This window comes from Carlito syrichta, unplaced genomic scaffold, assembly GCF_000164805.1.
Source record: "Carlito syrichta isolate Samal-C Ts95f unplaced genomic scaffold, Tarsius_syrichta-2.0.1 Scaffold301868, whole genome shotgun sequence".
Classification (NCBI taxonomy): Eukaryota; Metazoa; Chordata; class Mammalia; order Primates; family Tarsiidae; genus Carlito; species Carlito syrichta.
In genome coordinates, this window is record NW_007245964.1 from 235,732 (window position 1) to 255,141 (window position 19,410).

General features: G+C 41.2%; 1 protein-coding gene across 3 annotated transcripts in view; it reads left to right on the top strand.

Moving 5' to 3' along the window:
- Window positions 1-4,477: 4,477 nt before the first annotated feature.
- TPGS2 (tubulin polyglutamylase complex subunit 2) overlaps window positions 4,478-19,410 on the top strand; it is a 41,429-nt gene continuing 26,496 nt past the window's right edge. For all 3 annotated transcript variants that reach the window (XM_021711120.1, XM_008055507.2, XM_021711119.1), the window contains exon 1: window positions 4,478-4,565. In XM_021711120.1, coding sequence (XP_021566795.1) covers window positions 4,545-4,565 — 21 coding nt within the window. In that variant the 5' untranslated portion in view covers window positions 4,478-4,544. The remainder of the gene's footprint in view (window positions 4,566-19,410) is intronic.

A 19,410-nucleotide genomic window follows, 5' to 3' on the forward strand; every position in this document is an offset into this window, starting at 1 on the left:
CTAAAAAAAAAAAAAAAAAGGTTAAAATTAGAAATTTTATGTTATATACATTTCACTACAATAAAAAAATACTACAAAGATATAGTAGTCAGTCTTCAGAGTGGCACTGGCTTGAAAATAGAAATATAGATCAAGGGAATGAGATTCCCAAAAGCAACCATCAAATTTGTGGTTTGTTGATTTTCAACAAGGATATCAAGACAACTCAATGGGAAAAAACTTTTTTCAACAAATGAGTCTAGATTTCCACATGCAAAAGAGTGAAATTGGACCTTTACCTCAATTTGAATAAAAATTAACTACAAATGGATCTTAGACATAAGTGTAAGAACTAAAGCTAAAAACTCTTGGAAGAAAACATAGACCTTAGGTTAGTTTTTAAGTGATTTGGATTAAGCCCTAGTTTCTTAGATATGACATTAAAAGCACAAGCATCAAAAGAAAAAATAGATACACTGGACAATAAAAATAAAAAACATTTGTACTTTTGAGGATACCATCAAGAAAGTGACAACACAATTCACAAAATAGTATTTGCAAATCATTTCTATGAAAAAGGATGTCAATAGAATCTGTAAAATACTCTTATAACTCAACAATAAAAGACAAATAATTAAATTGCAAAGGATCAGAGTAAACATTTCTCCAAAGAAGATATACAAATGGCCAATTAAGCACACATAAAGTTGATTATCATCATTAGTCATTAGGGAAATATAGATCAAAACTATAATGGGATCCCACTTCACACCCACTAGGATGGCCATAGTAAAAAAGATGGACACAAAAAATGTTGGCGAGGATGTGGAAAAATGGTACCCTGCTGGTGGGAACCTGAAATGTAAATGGTAAAGCAGCTTTGGAAACAAGTTTGGCAGTTCCTCAAAAGTTTAAAAATAGAGTTGCCATATGAGCCAGTAATTCCTTTTCTAGGTATATACCCAAGATAAATGAAAGCATATTTACATACAGACATATTTATGCAGACACTTGTACACAAGATTGTTAAAAAATTAAATGGGATAATTTATGCCAGTTCCCTATCATAGAGCATTATACAAATAGAATTTATTGCATACTCTTCTGTTCCTTATTCCCAACACCTGCCCACTGATGCTGAACTACTGTATTGGATAGAGGAGTGTCTACAATGGGTACTTCCTAAGCATCTTATCATCTGAAAGTTATTAAAATCAGTATGTTGACCAATTGGCCTATCATGAGAGTATTCTGAGCTTAAGTATGATGATCCCAACTGCAATAGCATCTCAGTAGTTCTGTCTGAGGCTATAGCCCTTCCATGTATTCCTGTTATGAACAGTGAATAATTATATGTGCTCTCTTGCAACTCTAGAACCAAACTGCCCTGTGGGTATAGTCAGGTGACATCACTGCAACCAGCTGAATGTTGGCAGAGAATTCTGTATTTTCCTGTCCTAGTACGTGTGGAGTGATAGGTTGCTACGACCGAGTAAAGCTAGATTCTGTAGCTAGACATGGTGGTACACATCTGTAGTCCTAGCTACTTGGGAGGCTGAGGTGGCAGGATTGCTTGAGATCAGGAGTTCGAGGTTTCAGTAGCTATGGTCACACTAAAAGCAAGACCCTATCTCTTTTTAAAAAATTCAATTTAAAAAAGTTACATTCTGCATTTGCTTAGAATCATTAATTACTTAAGGGCTGTGCCAAGGAGCATGTAACAGTTTTGTGCTTATGCTCTTCTGTTCTCAACTAGACCTATACTTAGGGTCAGAGAATTGGCTTTGTGGCTTAACCACTCAACCTAAATTTCCTTGTTTGTAAAATGTGAATAATAACGCTTGTTATTGTGTTGTGGCTTTGGTGGAACAATTCAAAATGGGACCACTCCTAAAGAGAGAGAGAGACAGCATCTTCCATCCCAACCAATCAGGGGCATATCAAAGACTTACCCCAGGTCTAATGACTTGAAGTTCACAGGGGTTTTCCATCACAGCACCATGTTTCCCAATATCTTAGAAAGAACCTTAAACAGAAAAAAAATTGTGTAACTGTATGGTATTTTTCTTTTTTCCATAGCACTTTCATTTTTGCTTCATCTCCTTCCCATATCAAGGGAAATATTCTGTCTTACTGAAGGCAAAGGGAGTGAAGACCCAACCTCCTAAGGTCACACAACTAGTGAATGTTACAGCAAGACTAGAATAGTTAGAGTATAGAATTCTTAGTTACTATATTGAGCTGTTGCTGCATCCCAAGAGCTGAGTTTTCTGAAAATTTGGAAAAAACTTCATGATGCATAAAAAGGGTAATGGTATAATTACAGAATCAGTGAACCACATAAAACTAGATTAGAAGTCACTACTATATTCTTAGAGATTTTAAGTACTCATTTCAGTACATTACTTGTTTGTAGTATGCCAAAGCCTCATAGTGAATACCCAAGATACAGTTCAAAGTAGAATATAACTAAGTCCAAACATGTGTGACTGATCCTACATGAGACATGATGGGATATCAGGAAAAGCAGAGATCACAGTGCTGAAATGGTTTCATGGAGGAAGTAGAATTTGAGTATGGCTTTAAAGTGTGGGTGGGGCTTGGATAGATGAATAGAAACGTGGACACATTTGGGAATGAATATCAGGAAAGGGATACAGCTTAACTGAATATGAGTACAGAGTTGGTTTTTGAGGGCACAGAGGTATAAAGGCAGTGAGGAAACTGACACTGTTGGAACTGAAGATTTGGACTACAAAGTGAAAGAAGATAAAATCAAACAGGTATAATAAGGCTCTTATCTTCCTGCCCCAAGGGAGATCTGAAGATTAACTAGGAAACAAGCCTTGGTATGGGCAAGATTCTGTGCTGAGGATGGATCAGAATAGGGAAAGAGAGTCTGTGGCTGTAATTTCACTGAGGCTTGCAGTGACTGTGGTATAAAACAATAATGAAAGTGGGAATGATCCATACACCGTCACAGAGAAAGAGTGGGTAGGCTTTGTATTTGTTTTCTGGGGCTGCTGTAAAAAGTACCACACAACAACAACAGAAATTTATTCTTACAGTTCTGGGGGCTAGGAGTCCAAAATCAAGGTGTCAGTAGGCCCATGCTCATTCTGAAATCTCTAGGGGAGAGGATCATGCCTTGCCTCCTGCTGATAGTTTGCCAGCCACCCTTGGCACTCCTTGTTTTATAGATGCATTTCTTCAGTTCTCCATCTTTACATGGTCATATTTGTTCCGTATGTGTTTTTTCACATGGTGTTCTTTTTATAAGGTCACCAATTATATTGGACTGGGGGTCTACCCTACTTCAATATGGCCTCATTTAAAGAAATTACATCTGCAATATCCCTATCTCCAAATGGGATCACATTCTAAGGTACTGAAGGTTAGGACTTCAGCATATCTTCTGTGGGGGAAGGGGGGCAGAATTCAAGCAATAAGCTTTTATGACAAATTTTATATCTTAGATTAAGGACTTCAAAATCTTGAGTATGCATGACTACAGACAAGTGGAGAATGTGGCAGAGGTAGTTAACTCTGTTATATTCCCAGGTGGTTTCTCTTATCGCAGAGTGAATGGCAGAACACATCTCCACAAAGAGGCAGACCAGACTATTTGGAGACTCTTTCCTGCTTTGAGGGGTTAGAGATATGACTTATTTTATTCTCAGTATGTTTCTGGATAGAATCTATTTTTCATGTTAGCCTCACTTTTAAATCCCAGACCTAATAGAGTGGAAGATTATGTTCAGGAGGAGTTTTTTTGTTTTTTGTTTTGAGTTGGAGTCTCACTCCGTTGCCCAGACTGGAGTGTAGTGGCTGCTCCCAGCCACCGCAGCCTCAACTTGCTGAGCTCCGGCGATCCTTCAGCCTCAGCCTTCCAAGTAGCTGGAATCACAAGCGTTCGCTACCATACCCAGCTAATTTTTTTTTTTTTAATCTATTGTAGAGATGAGGTCTCGCCAAGTTGCCCAGGCGGGTATCAAACCCGCAGGCTCAGGCAATTCACTCACTCACCTGGGCCTCTCAAAGCACGGGATTACAGGCTGAGCCACCAAGCCCGGCCTGGGATGAGTTTTATTTAGAAGAAAAGTTAGCAAGCAAATTTTATGTCTTATAAAAGTTAATGAGGTGCTATTTATTCCTTTTCACCATATCCTAAGTGTATAGATTTAGCTCACTGAGAAGTAAGACGGTGTGAAATTACTAGGAGTCTAGAGTTTTTGTTCTTTGTTCAACAACATAAATGACTGAGAAATGATGGCATTTAGAGCACATTCTGTTTATCTCCTTTCAACCAGATAGACTATGTCACCCCAGGTTATGGGACTGAGTCCTTTGAAAGACCAATTCTCTACTTTTATCACAGGAGTAATAAATGTTCATCAAAGAGATTGGATATTCCTAGAGCAGTCATCAACAGCTAGTCAATGGCTAGTGTGGAAATGTGTGAGAGTAGACCAATTGCAATTCTACAGACTCTTTTTTCTCCTCCAGAATCTTCCCCAGGTGTGACAGAGGTGACCATCATAGAAAAGGCACCTGCTGAACGTCATATGATTTCTTCATGGGAACAAGTAAGTGTTGCCAAGTGGATTCCTTACCTCCTAACAAGGGAGGTCAATTTAAATGCCCCTGAGAAGAAAGATTAGGGGAGGAAACATATCCTTATCTCAGGCTATAGTTGCCTTCAAGGTAGAGTTCACCCACCTTCAAGGTAGAGTTTCTCTATTCCTGTTCAGGCCACTTAACACTCCCTTTCATTCCATGCATACTTCCCAGCATGGAGTGTCCTCTGAGCCCAGCTATCCTATGGAAGCGGTGAACATTCAAAGTTGTATACAACAAAGGTAAAAATCCAGTAAGGAAAGGAAAAGATAAGTATTAATAAGCATCATGCTGTTCAGAACATGGTTAAGTGTTACAGATAACTACTAACCAGATCAAAGGCTTGTGCTTTCCAACCCCCTCTGAACTTTAATTCATTTATTCAGTAAAAGTTTTAAGCTTTTAAAGTGGCCCAGACATTGTGCTTGGTGTTGAGCCCTGGGGATTCAATGGTAATTTTTTAAAAGGCACTGTTCTTACTTCTTGGTCTTCCTGTCTAAGACATAGTGTCGGTTGTTACAAGTATAATTATAAACCGGACTGAATACTTTGAAGGAGAGGTGAAGGAAGTATTGTCAGGAGGCCTGCTTAGTCTGGAGGTTGAGAAAAGGTTTTCCCAAAGAAGGTATAAGAAATTGTTAACCAGGCAGATGGGATCTGGGAAGAAGAGACTTTTCAACCTCTGTGAAGACTTTAAGATGGGAAGGATGACATTGTTCAATGATGACAAAGAAGGACCACAGGAGAGCAAGGGAGAGAGAGAGAGCTCACCAAGAGCCGGGACACACAGGACTTCTTAGGTCCTCAGGAGTTTTCTCTTTATCTTGGAAGCAGAGGGGTACCCTTGAAATATTTTATGTAGGGAACCGCAAAGGTCAGATATCTGCTTTGAAAAGATCACTGTGACTATAGCTTAGCAAATGGATTTCACTGGGAGACTGGGGAGGAGGGAATTGCCTTGGCATTAAATAAGTGCCTGCTAATACATACCACATAAGTTATCTCATATTAAATGAATAATAACCCTGCAAAGTGGGTATTGGTATCTCCATTTTATAGATGAAGAAACTAAGGCTCAAAGTGATTAAAGAATTTCTTCTGGGTCACATAGCTAACAAGTGGTAGAGCCTGCATTTGAACTTGGGGTTGCCTGCCTTAGCACACACCCTTTCTGCTCTGCCAGGCTGCCCCCTTATGGAGGACAACACAGAGGAAGACTGGTCCTCAGCAGCCAAGCCCAGGGGGTGTGTGTTCAATTCTCCCAGGATACCCTCCCTTGTGCTGAGCCAGCAGCAACTTTTTCTGGCAGCTCAGTGACTGGGAGTTGATCCGGGGCCTCAGCTCAGCTGCATTCCAGCTTTTCTCTTTCAGCTCCTGCCCCTGTTTCTACTCACAGCCCATCAGGGGAAAAGGGAATTCCAGAACAGTGTCAATTTCTTGTTGGTTGATTCTATCAGAGCCGGTTCCTGGTGTTGCTGTGACTGCAGGTCTGGCCTTGTTGATGTTGTTACGAATAACATTGAAGGAAAATAACATTGAGGGAAGAATAGATATGTAGAGGACATCCCTTTTGGTTCTTCACAGCTTAAGTCAATGCCTTAGGTAGAACTGCTCTGGGGCTTTTTTGTGAGCCTAAGATCCTGGTGTTTTCCTGTCTGTGAAGGACTTGGATTGGAGGGTGAGAGAAGTGCCCTGTCTAGGCTGAAACACCATTAATACTAGGACACATTATGTCATTTATTTAATGAAGTAATATCTGAGACACATTCTTCTGGTGTCTTGTACCATGTATTCTCTGGAACTCTCTAAGAAGACTTCACCCATTTGTCCCTTACTGTGCTGTAGTTACTCATTTGGCGCATACCTGCCATAGCAGTGTTTCAGGGCTGGAGTCTACAAGGGGTCTCTCGAGGCCTCATCTGCCTCCTGGGCAATGCACCTTCATTGGGCTCCCCTTCAGCTCAGACTGACACATAGGAGAATGCATTTGCAGAGCTAGATACACAGTCACTGAAGTTGGAAAGTATTAAGAAGTGAGCATGAGAGAGAAGTTTTTAACTAACTGAGACATTTTCTTCAGACATACTCAGTAGGGGAATATCTGTGAATACCTAGACTAATAAGATAACATTGATTTGGAATTTTTCTTTGAGTCCTTTACTTAAAATATCTCAGATCTGAGTTCAAATATGCCAGTTCTAAGCCTGTACACCTGCGCACACCTATAGTCCCAGCTACTGGGGAGGCTCAGGTGGATTTCTTGAGCCCAGGAGTTCAAGACCAGCATGGGACATTCATCTCTTAAAAAAAATTTTTTTTTAAGTACAAACAGTATTAGGACTAGTAATGTAAAAATGTTTCTTTCACCTGAGCTTGTCTGTCTGGGCTTTTTGAAGACCTGGGATGCCTGGAGCCTAAGATAGTTTTGGGTGTGTACTTTTGTTTTAAGATTCTGTTTTTATATAACAGAATTTTTTTTTTTTTTTTTGAAAAGCAGGATTTATTCAGAGGACAGAAAAGCTCCCAGAGCAGGAGGGGATCTGAGGGGTTGCCCTATATAGCAGAATTTTTTACTATGCTAAATAAACATGGTTACCATTAAAAATTTTTGAAAATACTTTAAAAAAGAGAAAATCCTCTAGTAATTTACCATCTAGACATAACTACTGTCAGTATAGTTTTGTCATTGTGTGGGTGGAGGGTAGGCAGTGGGTTGGTCCAGGCATCCCCCTCAAGTCCATGATGGGAAGTGGTGAATGGACTCCTTGAAATGGATGTCAAGTGTGTGAAGTATGCATATTTTTTTCTGGGGAGAGATTACTTCAGATTCTCAAAAGGGTTTATAACCCCAAAAAGCTTAAGAACGGGTTTTTGTTTTTTTCAAAGTGAAGCAATCCTCTATGTGCTATTTTGTTACCTACTTTTGTTTCTTAAGCAAGGGAGGACAGAGGTTTTAAGCTGGTCTGAATCTCCTCTGCCCCATTAGCTGGTCTGAATCTCCCCCCATTTTCTCATCCCAAGGGGTTACTGAGGAACATGTTTCCGCAGGAGCAGGCTTATTAGGGCCACCTCTGATGTGTAGCTGCTTTCAAAAGTGCCTGTACCAGCTGGGCAGAGGATCTCAAGGAGCTGATAAGTCCTGCTTCTCTAGAGGACTGACCATAGAGACCTGTCTCCTTGGAGATACCTCAGTGTGGTATACCTAGTGTCCACAGCTATGTGATGTAGCCAGATAAGGCCCTCCAGGAAGAGACTCACTGCCTCAGTCTCTGCTCTTTTTGGCAAACGTAACCCTCTGGGAAGTTTTTTGCGATACAATACACTAGTAAGGCTATGGATTTTGATGTAGGTAAAATAGACTGGAGTAGAAGTGTTATGCCAGCTCTCTTGGTCTTGTCATCTGTAAAATAAGTGGTTTGAAATCAGTGTTATTGAAGGACTTATGCAGTGGTAATCGAATATTTTGTGACTCTGTAGTACAAATCCAGGAAGAAAGGTTGACAACCAAAACCTTGTTGACAAAAACATGCCAAACTCTAAAATATTTTAAGATAGTTTATTCTGAACCAAATTTTAGAACACAAACCTGGGAACACCCATCTTCAGGAGGTCCTAAGAACATCTGCCCACTGTGGTTGAGAGGTGGCTTGGTTATATACATTTTAGGGCAGCAGAAGTTACAAAAACCATAAATCAATATATATGAGATTTTTCGCTGGTTTGGCCAGGGAAGGAGGGACATTTCCAAGTGGAGGCTTGTAAGTCATAGGTGAAATCAAAGATTTTTTTATTTTATTTTAGAATGGGGAACAAGTGGGGATTTTACTGTATAAGTAGGTTGCATACAGGTGAAGTTTGGGCTTTAGCTGGCCCTCTCTTCCCCGATAGTGGACCAGGCATTCAGTGTGTTGCTCTTCCACCAGCAGTGTCCAGCTTCTCCTGATCCCACCCTTGTGCTAGTGTGTCTAGTGTTCAAGCTTCACTTATGTGAGAACATGCGGTATTCAGTTCTTTGTGGTAGTTCACTTAATATGATGGTCTCCAACTATATCCAAGTCACTGCAAAGACCATGATCTTATTCTTCTTTATGCTTAATATTTCGTTGTCTGTATGTACTACATTTTCGTTATCCAGTCCACTTTCCACAAGCATCTGGGCTGGCTCATGTTTTTGCTATTGTGAATAGTGCTGCAGTAAACATGCGTGGGTAGGTGTCTTTTTGGTAGAATGGTTTATGTTCCTCTGGGTATATTCCCAGGAGAAAGATTGCTGGATTGTATGGAAGCTCAATTTTTAGTTTTTTGAGAAATCACCACACTGCTTTCCTTAAAGGGTGCATTAGCTTGCATTCCCACGAACAGTGTAGAAACGTCCCCTTTTCTGCACAACCGTGCCAGCATCCATTGTTTATTTGACTTTTTAATGATAGTCATCCTTACCAGGGATGGTATCTCATTGGAGTTTTGATTTGCATTTATCTAATGATTAGTGAAGCTGAGCATTTTTTCATGTTTGTTGGTTGCTTGTATGTCATCCTTAGGAGAAGTGTCTGTTCATGTACTTTGCCCACTTTTTAATGGGATTCTTTGGTTTTTTTTTTCCTTTCAATTTGTTTGAGTTCCCTGTAGTTCCTGGATGTTAGACCTTTGCCAAATGCATAGCTTGCAAATATTTTTTTCCCATTCTATGGGTTGTCTCTTTACTTTCTTGATAGTTTATTTTGCTGTGCAAAAATTTTTCAGTTTGATAAGGTCTAATTTACCTTTTAGCATTTGCTTTTGAGGATGTAGCCAATAATACATTGCCTATTCCAGTGTCCAAAAGAGTGTTCCCTACCTTTTCTTCTAAAATTCTTATAGTTTGAGGTTTTGTATTTAAGTCTTTGATTCATTTTGAGTTAATTTTTGTATATGGTGATAAGTAGAGGTCTGGTTTCATTCTTCTGCATGGGGCTAGCCAGTTTTCCCAGAACTATTTGCTAAATATGGTTTTCTTTCCCCAGTGTTCATTATTGATGGCTTTGTCAAGGATAAGTTGGTTGAGGGATCATGTTTTTATTTCTGGATTCTCTGTGCTGTTCCATTGGTCATTGTTTCTATTTCTGTACCAATACCATGCCGTCTTAATTACTGTAGCTTTGTAATAAAGTTTAAAGACCGGAAGTGTGATATCTTCCATGTTGTTGCTTTTGCTGAGGTTTGCTTTAGGTATTCATGCTCTTTTTTGCTTCCATATGAATTTCTGTATTGTCTTTTCTAGGTCTGTAAAAAACAATGTTGGCAATTTGATAAGGATTGCATTGAATCTGTAGATTGCCTTGGGTAAGATGGACATCTTGACAATATTAATTCTTCCAGTGCATGAGCATGGGGTGTTTTCCCATTTGTCTGTATTATCCTTGATTTCTTTGAGCAGTGTTTTGTAGTTTTCATTGTAAAAGTCTTTCACTTCTTTGGTTAGGTGAATGCCAAGGTATTTTATTTTATTTTTGTGGCTATTGTGAATGGAATTGTGTTTTTTATTTGGTTCTCAGCCTGCTTGTTGTTAGTATAGAAGTGCAGTCATCTTTTGCACATTGATTTTGTATCGCGAGACTTTACCAAAATCATTTATTAGTGAAAGGAGCTTTCTGACAGACTCTCAAGCGTTTTCTAGGCATAGAATCATTTTGTGCGCAAAGAGGGATAACTTAACTTCCTCTTTTCCTATTTGGAGACCCCTGGTTTCCTTCTCCTGTCTAATTGCTCTGTCTAGGACTTCTAGTACTATGTTGAATAGGAGTGAGAGTGAGCATCTTTATTTTATTCCAGTTCTTAGGGGGAATGCTTCCAGCTTCTGTCCATTAAGCATGATGTTGGCTGCTAGTTTGTCGTAGATGGCTCTTACTGTTTTGAGGAATATTCCTTCAATACCTAGGTGTTCAAGGATTTTTATCAGGAAGGGACACTGGATTTTACAGTGCTTTTTCTGTGTCTAATAAGATAATCACGTAGTTACTGGTTTTACCTGTTATTGTGCTGAATTACATTTATAGATTTGCGAATGTTGAACCGGCTCTGCATCCCGGGAATGAAGTCTGCCTGGTCTTGGTGGATAATCTTTGAAATGTGTTGTTGGATAATGATTCGCTAGAATCTTGTTGAGAATTTTTGCATCTGTGTTCATCAGAGAAATTGGCCCATAATTCTTTTTTCTTGTTGGGTCTTTGCCAGTTTTGGGTGTCAGGATGATATTAGCTTAATAGAATGAGCTAAGGAGAATTATTTCTCAATTGCCTGAAATACTTTCAATAAGATTGGTATCAGCTCTTCCTTGTATGGCTTTTGGCTTTTTTTGGTGGGGAGGTTTCTTATAACTGAGTCATTTTCCTGAATTGTTTGGTCTGTTTAGTATCAATATTTTCTTGCTTCAAACTTGGAAGGTTGTGTGATGCCAAGAAATCTTCCATTTCCTCTAGATTTTCTAGTTTATTTGCATACAGATGTTCACAGTAAGACCTGATAATCTCTTGAATTTCTTCAGGGCCAGCTGTGGTGTCACCTTTTTTGTTTCTAATTATATTTATGTAGACTTTCTCTCTCTCTCTCTCTCTCTCTCTCTCTCTCTCATTAATGAGGCTAGGGCCTCTGTTGATCTTATTTATCCTTTCAAAGAACCAGCTTTTTGTCTTGTTGATCTTTTCTGTGATATGTTTGTCTTCTATTTTCTGCAGTGGTGACTTTATCTTAGTATTCTGGGTTTTTCTACAGAAATTAGAATTTGATTATTCTTGTCTTTCCAGCTCCAGTAGGTGTGGCATTACGCTGTTTACTTGTGATCCTTCTATTTTCTTGATATGTAAGTGTAATGTTATGAACTTCGTTTGCAACATGGTTTTCATGGTATCCCAGAGGTTTTGATATGTTGTGTCTTTGTTTTCATTTGTTTCCAGGATTTGTTTTATTTCTGTCTTGATTTCTGTGTTGACCCAAAAGTCATTCAGCAGCATGTTGTTTAGTTTCCATGTATTCGTGTGTTTTGGGGGATTCTTGTTGATGTTAATATTTATTTTTATTTACTTTGATCTGAGAAGATACTTGGTATTATTTCAACCTTTTGGAATTTGTCCATGCTTGATTTATGACCAAAAATTTAATAAATCTTGGAGTATGTTCCACATGTGAATGAACAACATGTATACTCTGTAGTTGATAAGTAGAATGTTCTGCAGTTGTCTATTATTGATATGTGAGGATTTATCCCTGTCATAATGCTCTAAAGAACTTGCTTGCTTTTGTTTACTTTTTCTTTTCTTTTTTTTTTAAGATTTGTGGATGATCTGTATGTTCTCTGTGCTTGTCTGAGCTTTTGCGATAGGTAGAACCATTTTTCGTTTCTGTGCTCAAAACTTTTTTAAGCATCTCCTGAGGGACTGGACTGGAGGTGGCATATTCTCTTAGGGATTGGACATCTGAGAAAGATTTTAATTCTCCATCACTGATGAAGCTTAATTTGGCAAGGCAGGAAATTCTTGGCTGTAATTGCTTATCTTTGAGAATATTAAAGATGGGACTCTAGTCCCTTCTGGCTTGTAGGGTTTCTGCTGAGAAATAGGCTACAATTCTGATGGGTTTTCCCTCCATAGGTGGTCTGACCCTTCTCTCTAGCTGCCTTTAGAACTTTTTCTTTCAAGCTCACTTTGTGAAAGGAGACCATGTGTTCTGGAGATGCTGTTCTCATGTAATACCTTGCAGGGGTTCTCTGAACCTCTTGCATTTGGGTGGTTGCCTCTCTAATGAGATATGGGAAATTTTTATGGCCTCTTTGAAGGCTTGTTCCAGGGTGTTGTTAGTTTCCCATTCTGTTTCAGGGATGGAGAATCAAACATAGCTTTGGTTTTGTGACATAGTCCCACATCTCTCCTAGGCTTTGATCATTCTTTTGAGCCTTTTCTTCCTATTTGTGGCAGACTGATTTAGTTCAGTAATTTTATCTTCAAACTCTGAGAGTCTTTCCTCTGCCTAGTCACTTCTGCTCCTAGGCCTATTATTGTGCTTTGAAATTTCAGAAAGGAGTTCTTCATTTCCAGTATTTTAGATTGGGCCTTTCTTATATTGGCCAGCCCAACTCTTATTTCCTGCACAGCTTTTGTTGCCTGAGTGATACTTTCAAATTCTCATGGATTTCTTTAACCAGTTTCACCATCCATTGTCTGAATTCTGTGTCTGTAGTGAGGGACAGGTCTTCTGGGTAGATTGCATTGTTTGAGGACTGGGAAATGCTTTTATAGGTGATTTCTCTTTTAGGCTTTGAGGATTGCTTATGTTTTTCTGCTGGTCCTCATCTGCAAGGATCAACTCTTCTCTTTTTATTTTATTGTTGTGTATGTGTGTATTGTAGTTAGATACAGTCTAGCAGCCCTAGGGCCTTTTCTGCTGTTCATACAGGGAGAGAGAGGGGAGCATTTACTTCCACTTCGCTCCTCTTGCTGGGCAGGGCTCAGAACTCAAAGTGACTCTCTGCTGCAGAGTTTTTCCTGTAGTCAGGCTGACTGCTTTCTAACCCCTGTAGCAAACTCTTTGTAGGAATCGGGAGAGAGTATGGAAGGGGGAATGGGGCCCCTGGCCACGGGCAACATTGCCAGAGTATTGGTGTCCTTTGCAGCCCAGACATGCTCCCACGGGGAAACAGGGCCTCCAGGTCCTTTCATGGCTCCCCTGTGAATGGTAGCAGATTCCCTGTCATGGCAGGACCTACCGTTTGGGGCACTGAAGGCTAGCAGGCAGTCCTTCCTGGTCTGGGTGTGGCTGGCCACCAGATGCAGGCAGTGGGCATCAAGTGAATACAACTGGAAGGCAAGCTTTCCCAGCCTGGGAACCAGCTGCCAAGCACCACTGGCAGGGAGCACACTCTTGGGTGTTGACTTGTGGAAGGCATTCCAAGCTCCGGTGTGTTCTCAGCTCCACGTAGGCTTTGGCAGCATACCTCTGTGCCCTAACTGGGTCTCCTCCCACATGGGACTAAAGACCCACGCATGGTTGGCAGTAGGGGAGCTTTCCCCTACCATGTCAGGAGCACTACTCCCTTTTGTGTACAAGACAGGACTGCAGATCCCATGGGAGCCTGACACCCAGTGGGGACGGGGCCTCCCGGCTCAAACTCCAGCCACCCAGTCTCTCTCTCCTTGCTCCCTGTGCATTTCAAGAGTCCTCTGCAGGGTGCTGGGTGAGTTTATCGGTGGCTGGGTGTGTCCTCCCTGTTCTGCTCTGTGAGAGAGATGCAGGTTGGCTACTCCCTGTTGGCCATCTTGGATCAAGCGCAAGATTTCTTGACCGGTAATTTGTAGTTTTTATCTAAGGAATCTTGAGAGTCAGGAAAGATGTTTTGCTGAGATAAAGGAGTGGAAAGACTCCAGGTTTGTTGATATGTGGATGAAGGGTTATATTTGGCAGACTTCAGGGAGGATAAATAAGTGTCTTACAAGGCTCCCTAGATTCAACAAGAGATGACTTTTCAGGGCCATAAATACTGTGATTTCCTTCTTTGTTATCTGATGTTATGCCAGAATCACATTGGAAAACAGACATTTGGATATAGGTAATAAAACCCTATCTGGTAAGTTCTTACTGGGCAGTGACTACCCAAGCCTCTTAGTAAGGTATTTGGGTAAGAGAAAGATGGTCAGGTTTAGTCCTCAACCTAAAAGACCATATACCTGCTGCAGTCTCCTTAGCTTAGAGGGAAAGTGAGCAACTGCTTCCCATTTTAATATATTTCACCCTTTTTTGCTCTTCAGAAAGCAATTTCAAACAGACTGGTTTTGTGCAGTTGTAGGTTCATGTTCATTGTGCCTGCCACTTGCCTTTTATAATGACAGTACATAGGAAGGCCTAATGTCTATACTGAGCTCTTCGTCTTCCAGACACCATAAAAGCATCTGCCTCTTAATTTTCATAGCATCCTGGTGCCTGGAGAATTCTGTTGCTATTAAGCATTTCAGTGACATTTCGTAGTTGCAGAATGCTTTACAATTCTTGATCAGTTAGAGTCTCCAGTCCCCAGATAAAAATTTAATTTACTGATGGTGAAACTATGGCCCACAGAGACCAAATGATTTGGCAGAATTTCCCCTTTCTTTTCAGGCTCATTTTTTCTACAGTCTGTAGAGTGGGTGGGTTCTGAACCCTCTTGCAGATCTGTTCCTTACATGCCCTGGCTATGAATTTATTCTAAGCATTCCCAGCAGGAGAAGTCAGCCTGCGACACCATGTCACCAGTGACCCCCCCCGCCCCACCTTATGTTCTTACTCTGCCCGGTAGCATCTCTGTGTCCCCCACCCGTTAGTCCTGCTCTCTAGTGCTCCACTTCCTCCCTCTATGATGGCAACTTGCCCATAGGGTCTTTCCCATCTCTTTAAAATTAAAAAAAAAATTCAACTTGTGTCTCCCCCTACTTGTTTTAGCCATTTATTCCTTTGCACTCCAAGCATGTAGAAAAATTGTCTGAATCAGGGATCAGGAAATGGACTAGATAGTAACTAGTTTAGGCTCTGTGGGCTCTACAGCCTTTCTCACAACTGCTCCTTTCTGCCACTTTGAAAGCTGTCATCAACAATACATGGGTGTGACTGTGTTCAAATAAAATTCCGTACAAAAACAGATGACAGTGGAGCTATCCATTGACCATAGTTTACTAGCCCTGCTCTAAATTACTGTTCCTTCCTCACTTCCCAATTATTCTCCCTGATGCAGCCTCCCTTTCACCACTGCCATTTTTGGACACCAGGCTGTTGGAATCACTAGGGACTGTCACGATTAGTGACCAGTTGGCCGGAGTCACAAGCAGTAAAAGAATTCATCCAAATCAGATCAAGGGTAGAAGAGGACAGGTTTATTGGGAGCACTGCAGGCAGGACAGTGAAAGAGCTGTCTTTGCTGAGCCAACAGTTTGAGGTTGTTTTTATACAGGAGCTACCCCCTTTGCAGTCCCCGCCATGCAAATGAGGGACTGAAACATGGCACTTCTGATTGGTTGATGTTCAGCTTTAATCATAGCCCATTCATTGGTCATTTGGAGGTGAACACAGGGTGGCTCTTGTCATATAAAATGGCTTCCACATTCTCCCTAACAGATGGACAATGCTAAATCTTTGGCACTTGGATGAAGTTCTCATCCTCTTTAGGTAATTCCTGCTGAATAGGGTTGTTGCACTGGCCCTACCTAGGATTGTCAGTCTGTTAGGGGTTCTTGTGTGCCAGTAGGTTGGAATAAAAGAGTCATATGGGTAATTAAGGGCAGGTTGAGTAAAAATAATTTGTAGCTTGGTCTCAGGTGTTCAAGGAGAGTGAAGTTTCTGATGTATAGGTTGGAAACTTTGTTGAAGCATCATCTGGAGATGGAATTGTTGGAGTCTGGAACAAACTTGATAAAAGGACTAAAGTGTGGGCTGGGCGCAGTGGCTCAAGCCTATAATCCCAACACTTTGGAGGCTGAGGCAAGAGGATTGCTTGAGCCCGCAGGTTTAAGACCAGCCTGGGCAACATGATGAGACCTTGTCTCTACAGTAAATCAAAAAGTTAGCCAGGCATGGTAGCACACCCCTATAGTTCTGGCTGCTTGAAAGACTGAGGCAAAAGGGTCACCAGAATCCAGCAGATCAATGCTGGGGTAGCTGTGAGCATGCCCCTGCACTCTAGCCTGGGTGATAGAGAGACTCCAACTCAAAAAAAAGGGACTAAAGAGTGGGATCCTGCAATTAGAAGGAGTATTGAAATGTGGGGTCTCAAAAAGGTAAAAACCAGGAAAACCAGGACCATTTTCTTCCTCAGGAATTCCATCCTTCTGTTGCCTGATCGTGTAGTCTTTTGTCATTATCTAAAAATGATTAAATGTATTCTTGTGCCTGTCCTGTTTGATTTACCCAAAAACAACATTGTTCTTTTAGCATAGCACAGACTCCCTCACTGACAGCAGTACAGTAAGTCCCCTACATACGAACATTCAAGTTGCAAACTTCAAAGATGTGAATTCACATGTCCAGTCACATAAGTTCACATGTCTGGCATACATTGTCACATGTGTGCATCCTCTATAAGTGGTTGTGCTTTTGTGTACTTTACTGTTATTTTTATGTATTATTTGTGTGAAAAGTATTATAAACCTATTACAGTACAGTACTATACAGCCAACTGTGTTTGTTAGGTACCTAGGCTAACTTTGTTGGACTTACAAACAAATTGGACTTATGAATGCACTCTCAAAAGGGAGCGTGTTTGTATGTAGGGGACTTACTATAACGAAACCTAAAGTTCCTCAGTTTTGTAGGACTACAGCCACAAGAGAATTAATTTATACCAGACAGTACTGAGCAAGGATGCGATTTATTAACAGCAGCTGATTCCATAGATAGATTGGCAAGCATTTAGTGGGCTGCACCAGCCCCATGTCCCCCTGTTGTGATCTCTGTAATTCCCAGGATTGAAGTGATCATGATGAGGATGAGAATTAAGGGGCTGACTCTTTGTTGTCTATGATTGTTGGTTATCACTGGAAGGGCAGCAGGGCTGGGCCCATTTAGAAACAGAAGCTTGGGGAGTAGATAAACTGGCATACATACCCCAGTCCAACTGGTAGGCAGACAAGAATAAGCTTGGGTCCCACATAAAGAGGATACCTGTTTGAAGAGGGATGTGCATGCAGACATATGGTAAAGAGGTTGTTGGGTGACATTTTGATGGTCTGTGTATGTGGAAAGAAAAGTAAATGATCAAGTTGCCGCCGCCATGGGATGGAAACAAGGGGTGTTGTGTGTCTGTTCCTAGTGCCCAGCACTAATTAACCTTAGTAAATATCAAATGAATGAACTAGATAGAATACAAAAGTCAGACAGAATATAAAACTTTCCCAAGGCAGCTTGTTTTTTTTTCACAAGCAGTCCTTAATTTCAGTTCTGCGACTGAGGCTACCACATCCACCATCTCTGAAGCCAGGAGGCTGCAGATGCAAAGACTCCACTTCCCCCAACTCCCGCACTTGTAAAATTCTGATGATTAGTGAAGCCTGGGGACGTTACCTTTCTGAAGATTGTCTTGGCCAATCACTATCAGATATAGAGCTTCACCAAGACTTGAGGTACCCTTAACAGGCCAATATTTACATATTTTTCTTTGTGTATTTTTAGAGGGAGACTGATGGTTATGTGCAGAAAGGTTTTGGGGAAGAATATACTGCCTCTCTTCTGGTTCATTAGCATTTCAGCTCTGACCCTAAACCCTCTTACCCTACTCAGCAAAACAAAAGGTTCCAGTTAACCAGGCCCTGCACCTCTCCTTAGGTGGGAGTTTGAGAATGTATTTGAGAATTCTCCTGGGGCTCTCATGCCATCCTTCCACAGCCCAACCAGTTTTCCCTTCCACTACATGGAGTGTCCTTCCTGGGAAGATTTTAGTGGATGCATTTCTGCTCAGTGCCACACATTTCCAGTAATGTTGCAATGCTCCTCTTTGATGGGCTTCCTGGGTGAGCCTTCCTCTGGCTGCAGTTGCATACAGGCTCTTGGAGAACCTGCTCAAGCACCTCATATACGTTAATTTCTGTCCTCTGGCCCTTTTACTGCCCAGCCCTCTTCCTTGTGAATTGGCCTCTGAAAGGCCAGGGAACAATGGGCCACAGGATGTCTAGTAGAGGAGGTGAGCAGGAGGCAGTGGACAGCCTTAGCCCTTCCCTTGAGGCTCAGGCCATGCTCTTGAAGTTTTCTGGGAATCTTGTTGATAGCTCCCAAAACGGAAGAGTGGCTCAGGTCCTTCAAGTGATGAAGTAGAACTTGCTGTGGATTCTTTCTAGAGTAGCTTCAACTCTTGTAAATAGCCTCATCAGGAGGAGAAAAGAAATGTTGGAAATTAGGAGCTGTATGACAGTCATCATTGGGCTAGCGAGGGCTTACAAATGCCACATGGATGCCATCAACTTCTGCTTCAGACACCAGCCAGCAGTGTTTTTCTCCCTCTTGACTTTCTCCCCAAGTCCTTTCTCCAATCCTGACACTCCAGTCACTTTCTACCAGTCTTCTTCCTCCCTGCTCTCCCACCCTACCCCCTCACCCCCAAAATAAAGACTGAGCATGAATCTGGTGTGGGGAGAAGCCCTCAAAGCAGGCAGATTGCTTTCTGTGGAAGAGCAAACTCTTCTAGAGTGACTAGAAGAGAAATTTGAAAATGGCCGTAACTCTGAGTCACTGGCCAGGGCAGAGGAGCCTACAAGAACAGAAAAGGGTGAAATATATTAAAATGGGAAGAAATTGCTTACTTTTCCCTCTAACCTTAGGGGACTGCAGGTTATTGTCATTTAGGTCTTAATTGTCAACCTTTCTTCCTGGATTCGCAGTCACCATCACCCCCCATCCCCCACCCCTGCTCCCTGCTCCCCCCACCTCCCCAGAAAGGACTGCAGCAGAGCCAGGGCCACTTGCCATTTAAATTAGAATGACAATGAAGCTTTCATATTTTTCATGGATTTGGTTGACTTGACAGTTTTTAATGTTTATGTTAGTACTTGAGATGTGTGTTAAATATTTGATTTCACTAATATTTTTATAGATTTAGAATGTTTTTAAAACTTCTAGTACAAAATAATACCAGAATTGCTTTCTTGGGTGAAATAAATATAATAGCATGTGTTCTAACTAGTGTCAGTGGGATTGTGTCACCCTAACTTAAAGATGAACAATGCCAAATAGTCTGCCTGCCCTCGGCTGGATCTCTTGGGATGCCCATGAAGAAAGACTTGGTAGCCGGGCTCGGTGGCTCAGCCTGTCATCCCGCGCCTTTGGGAGGCT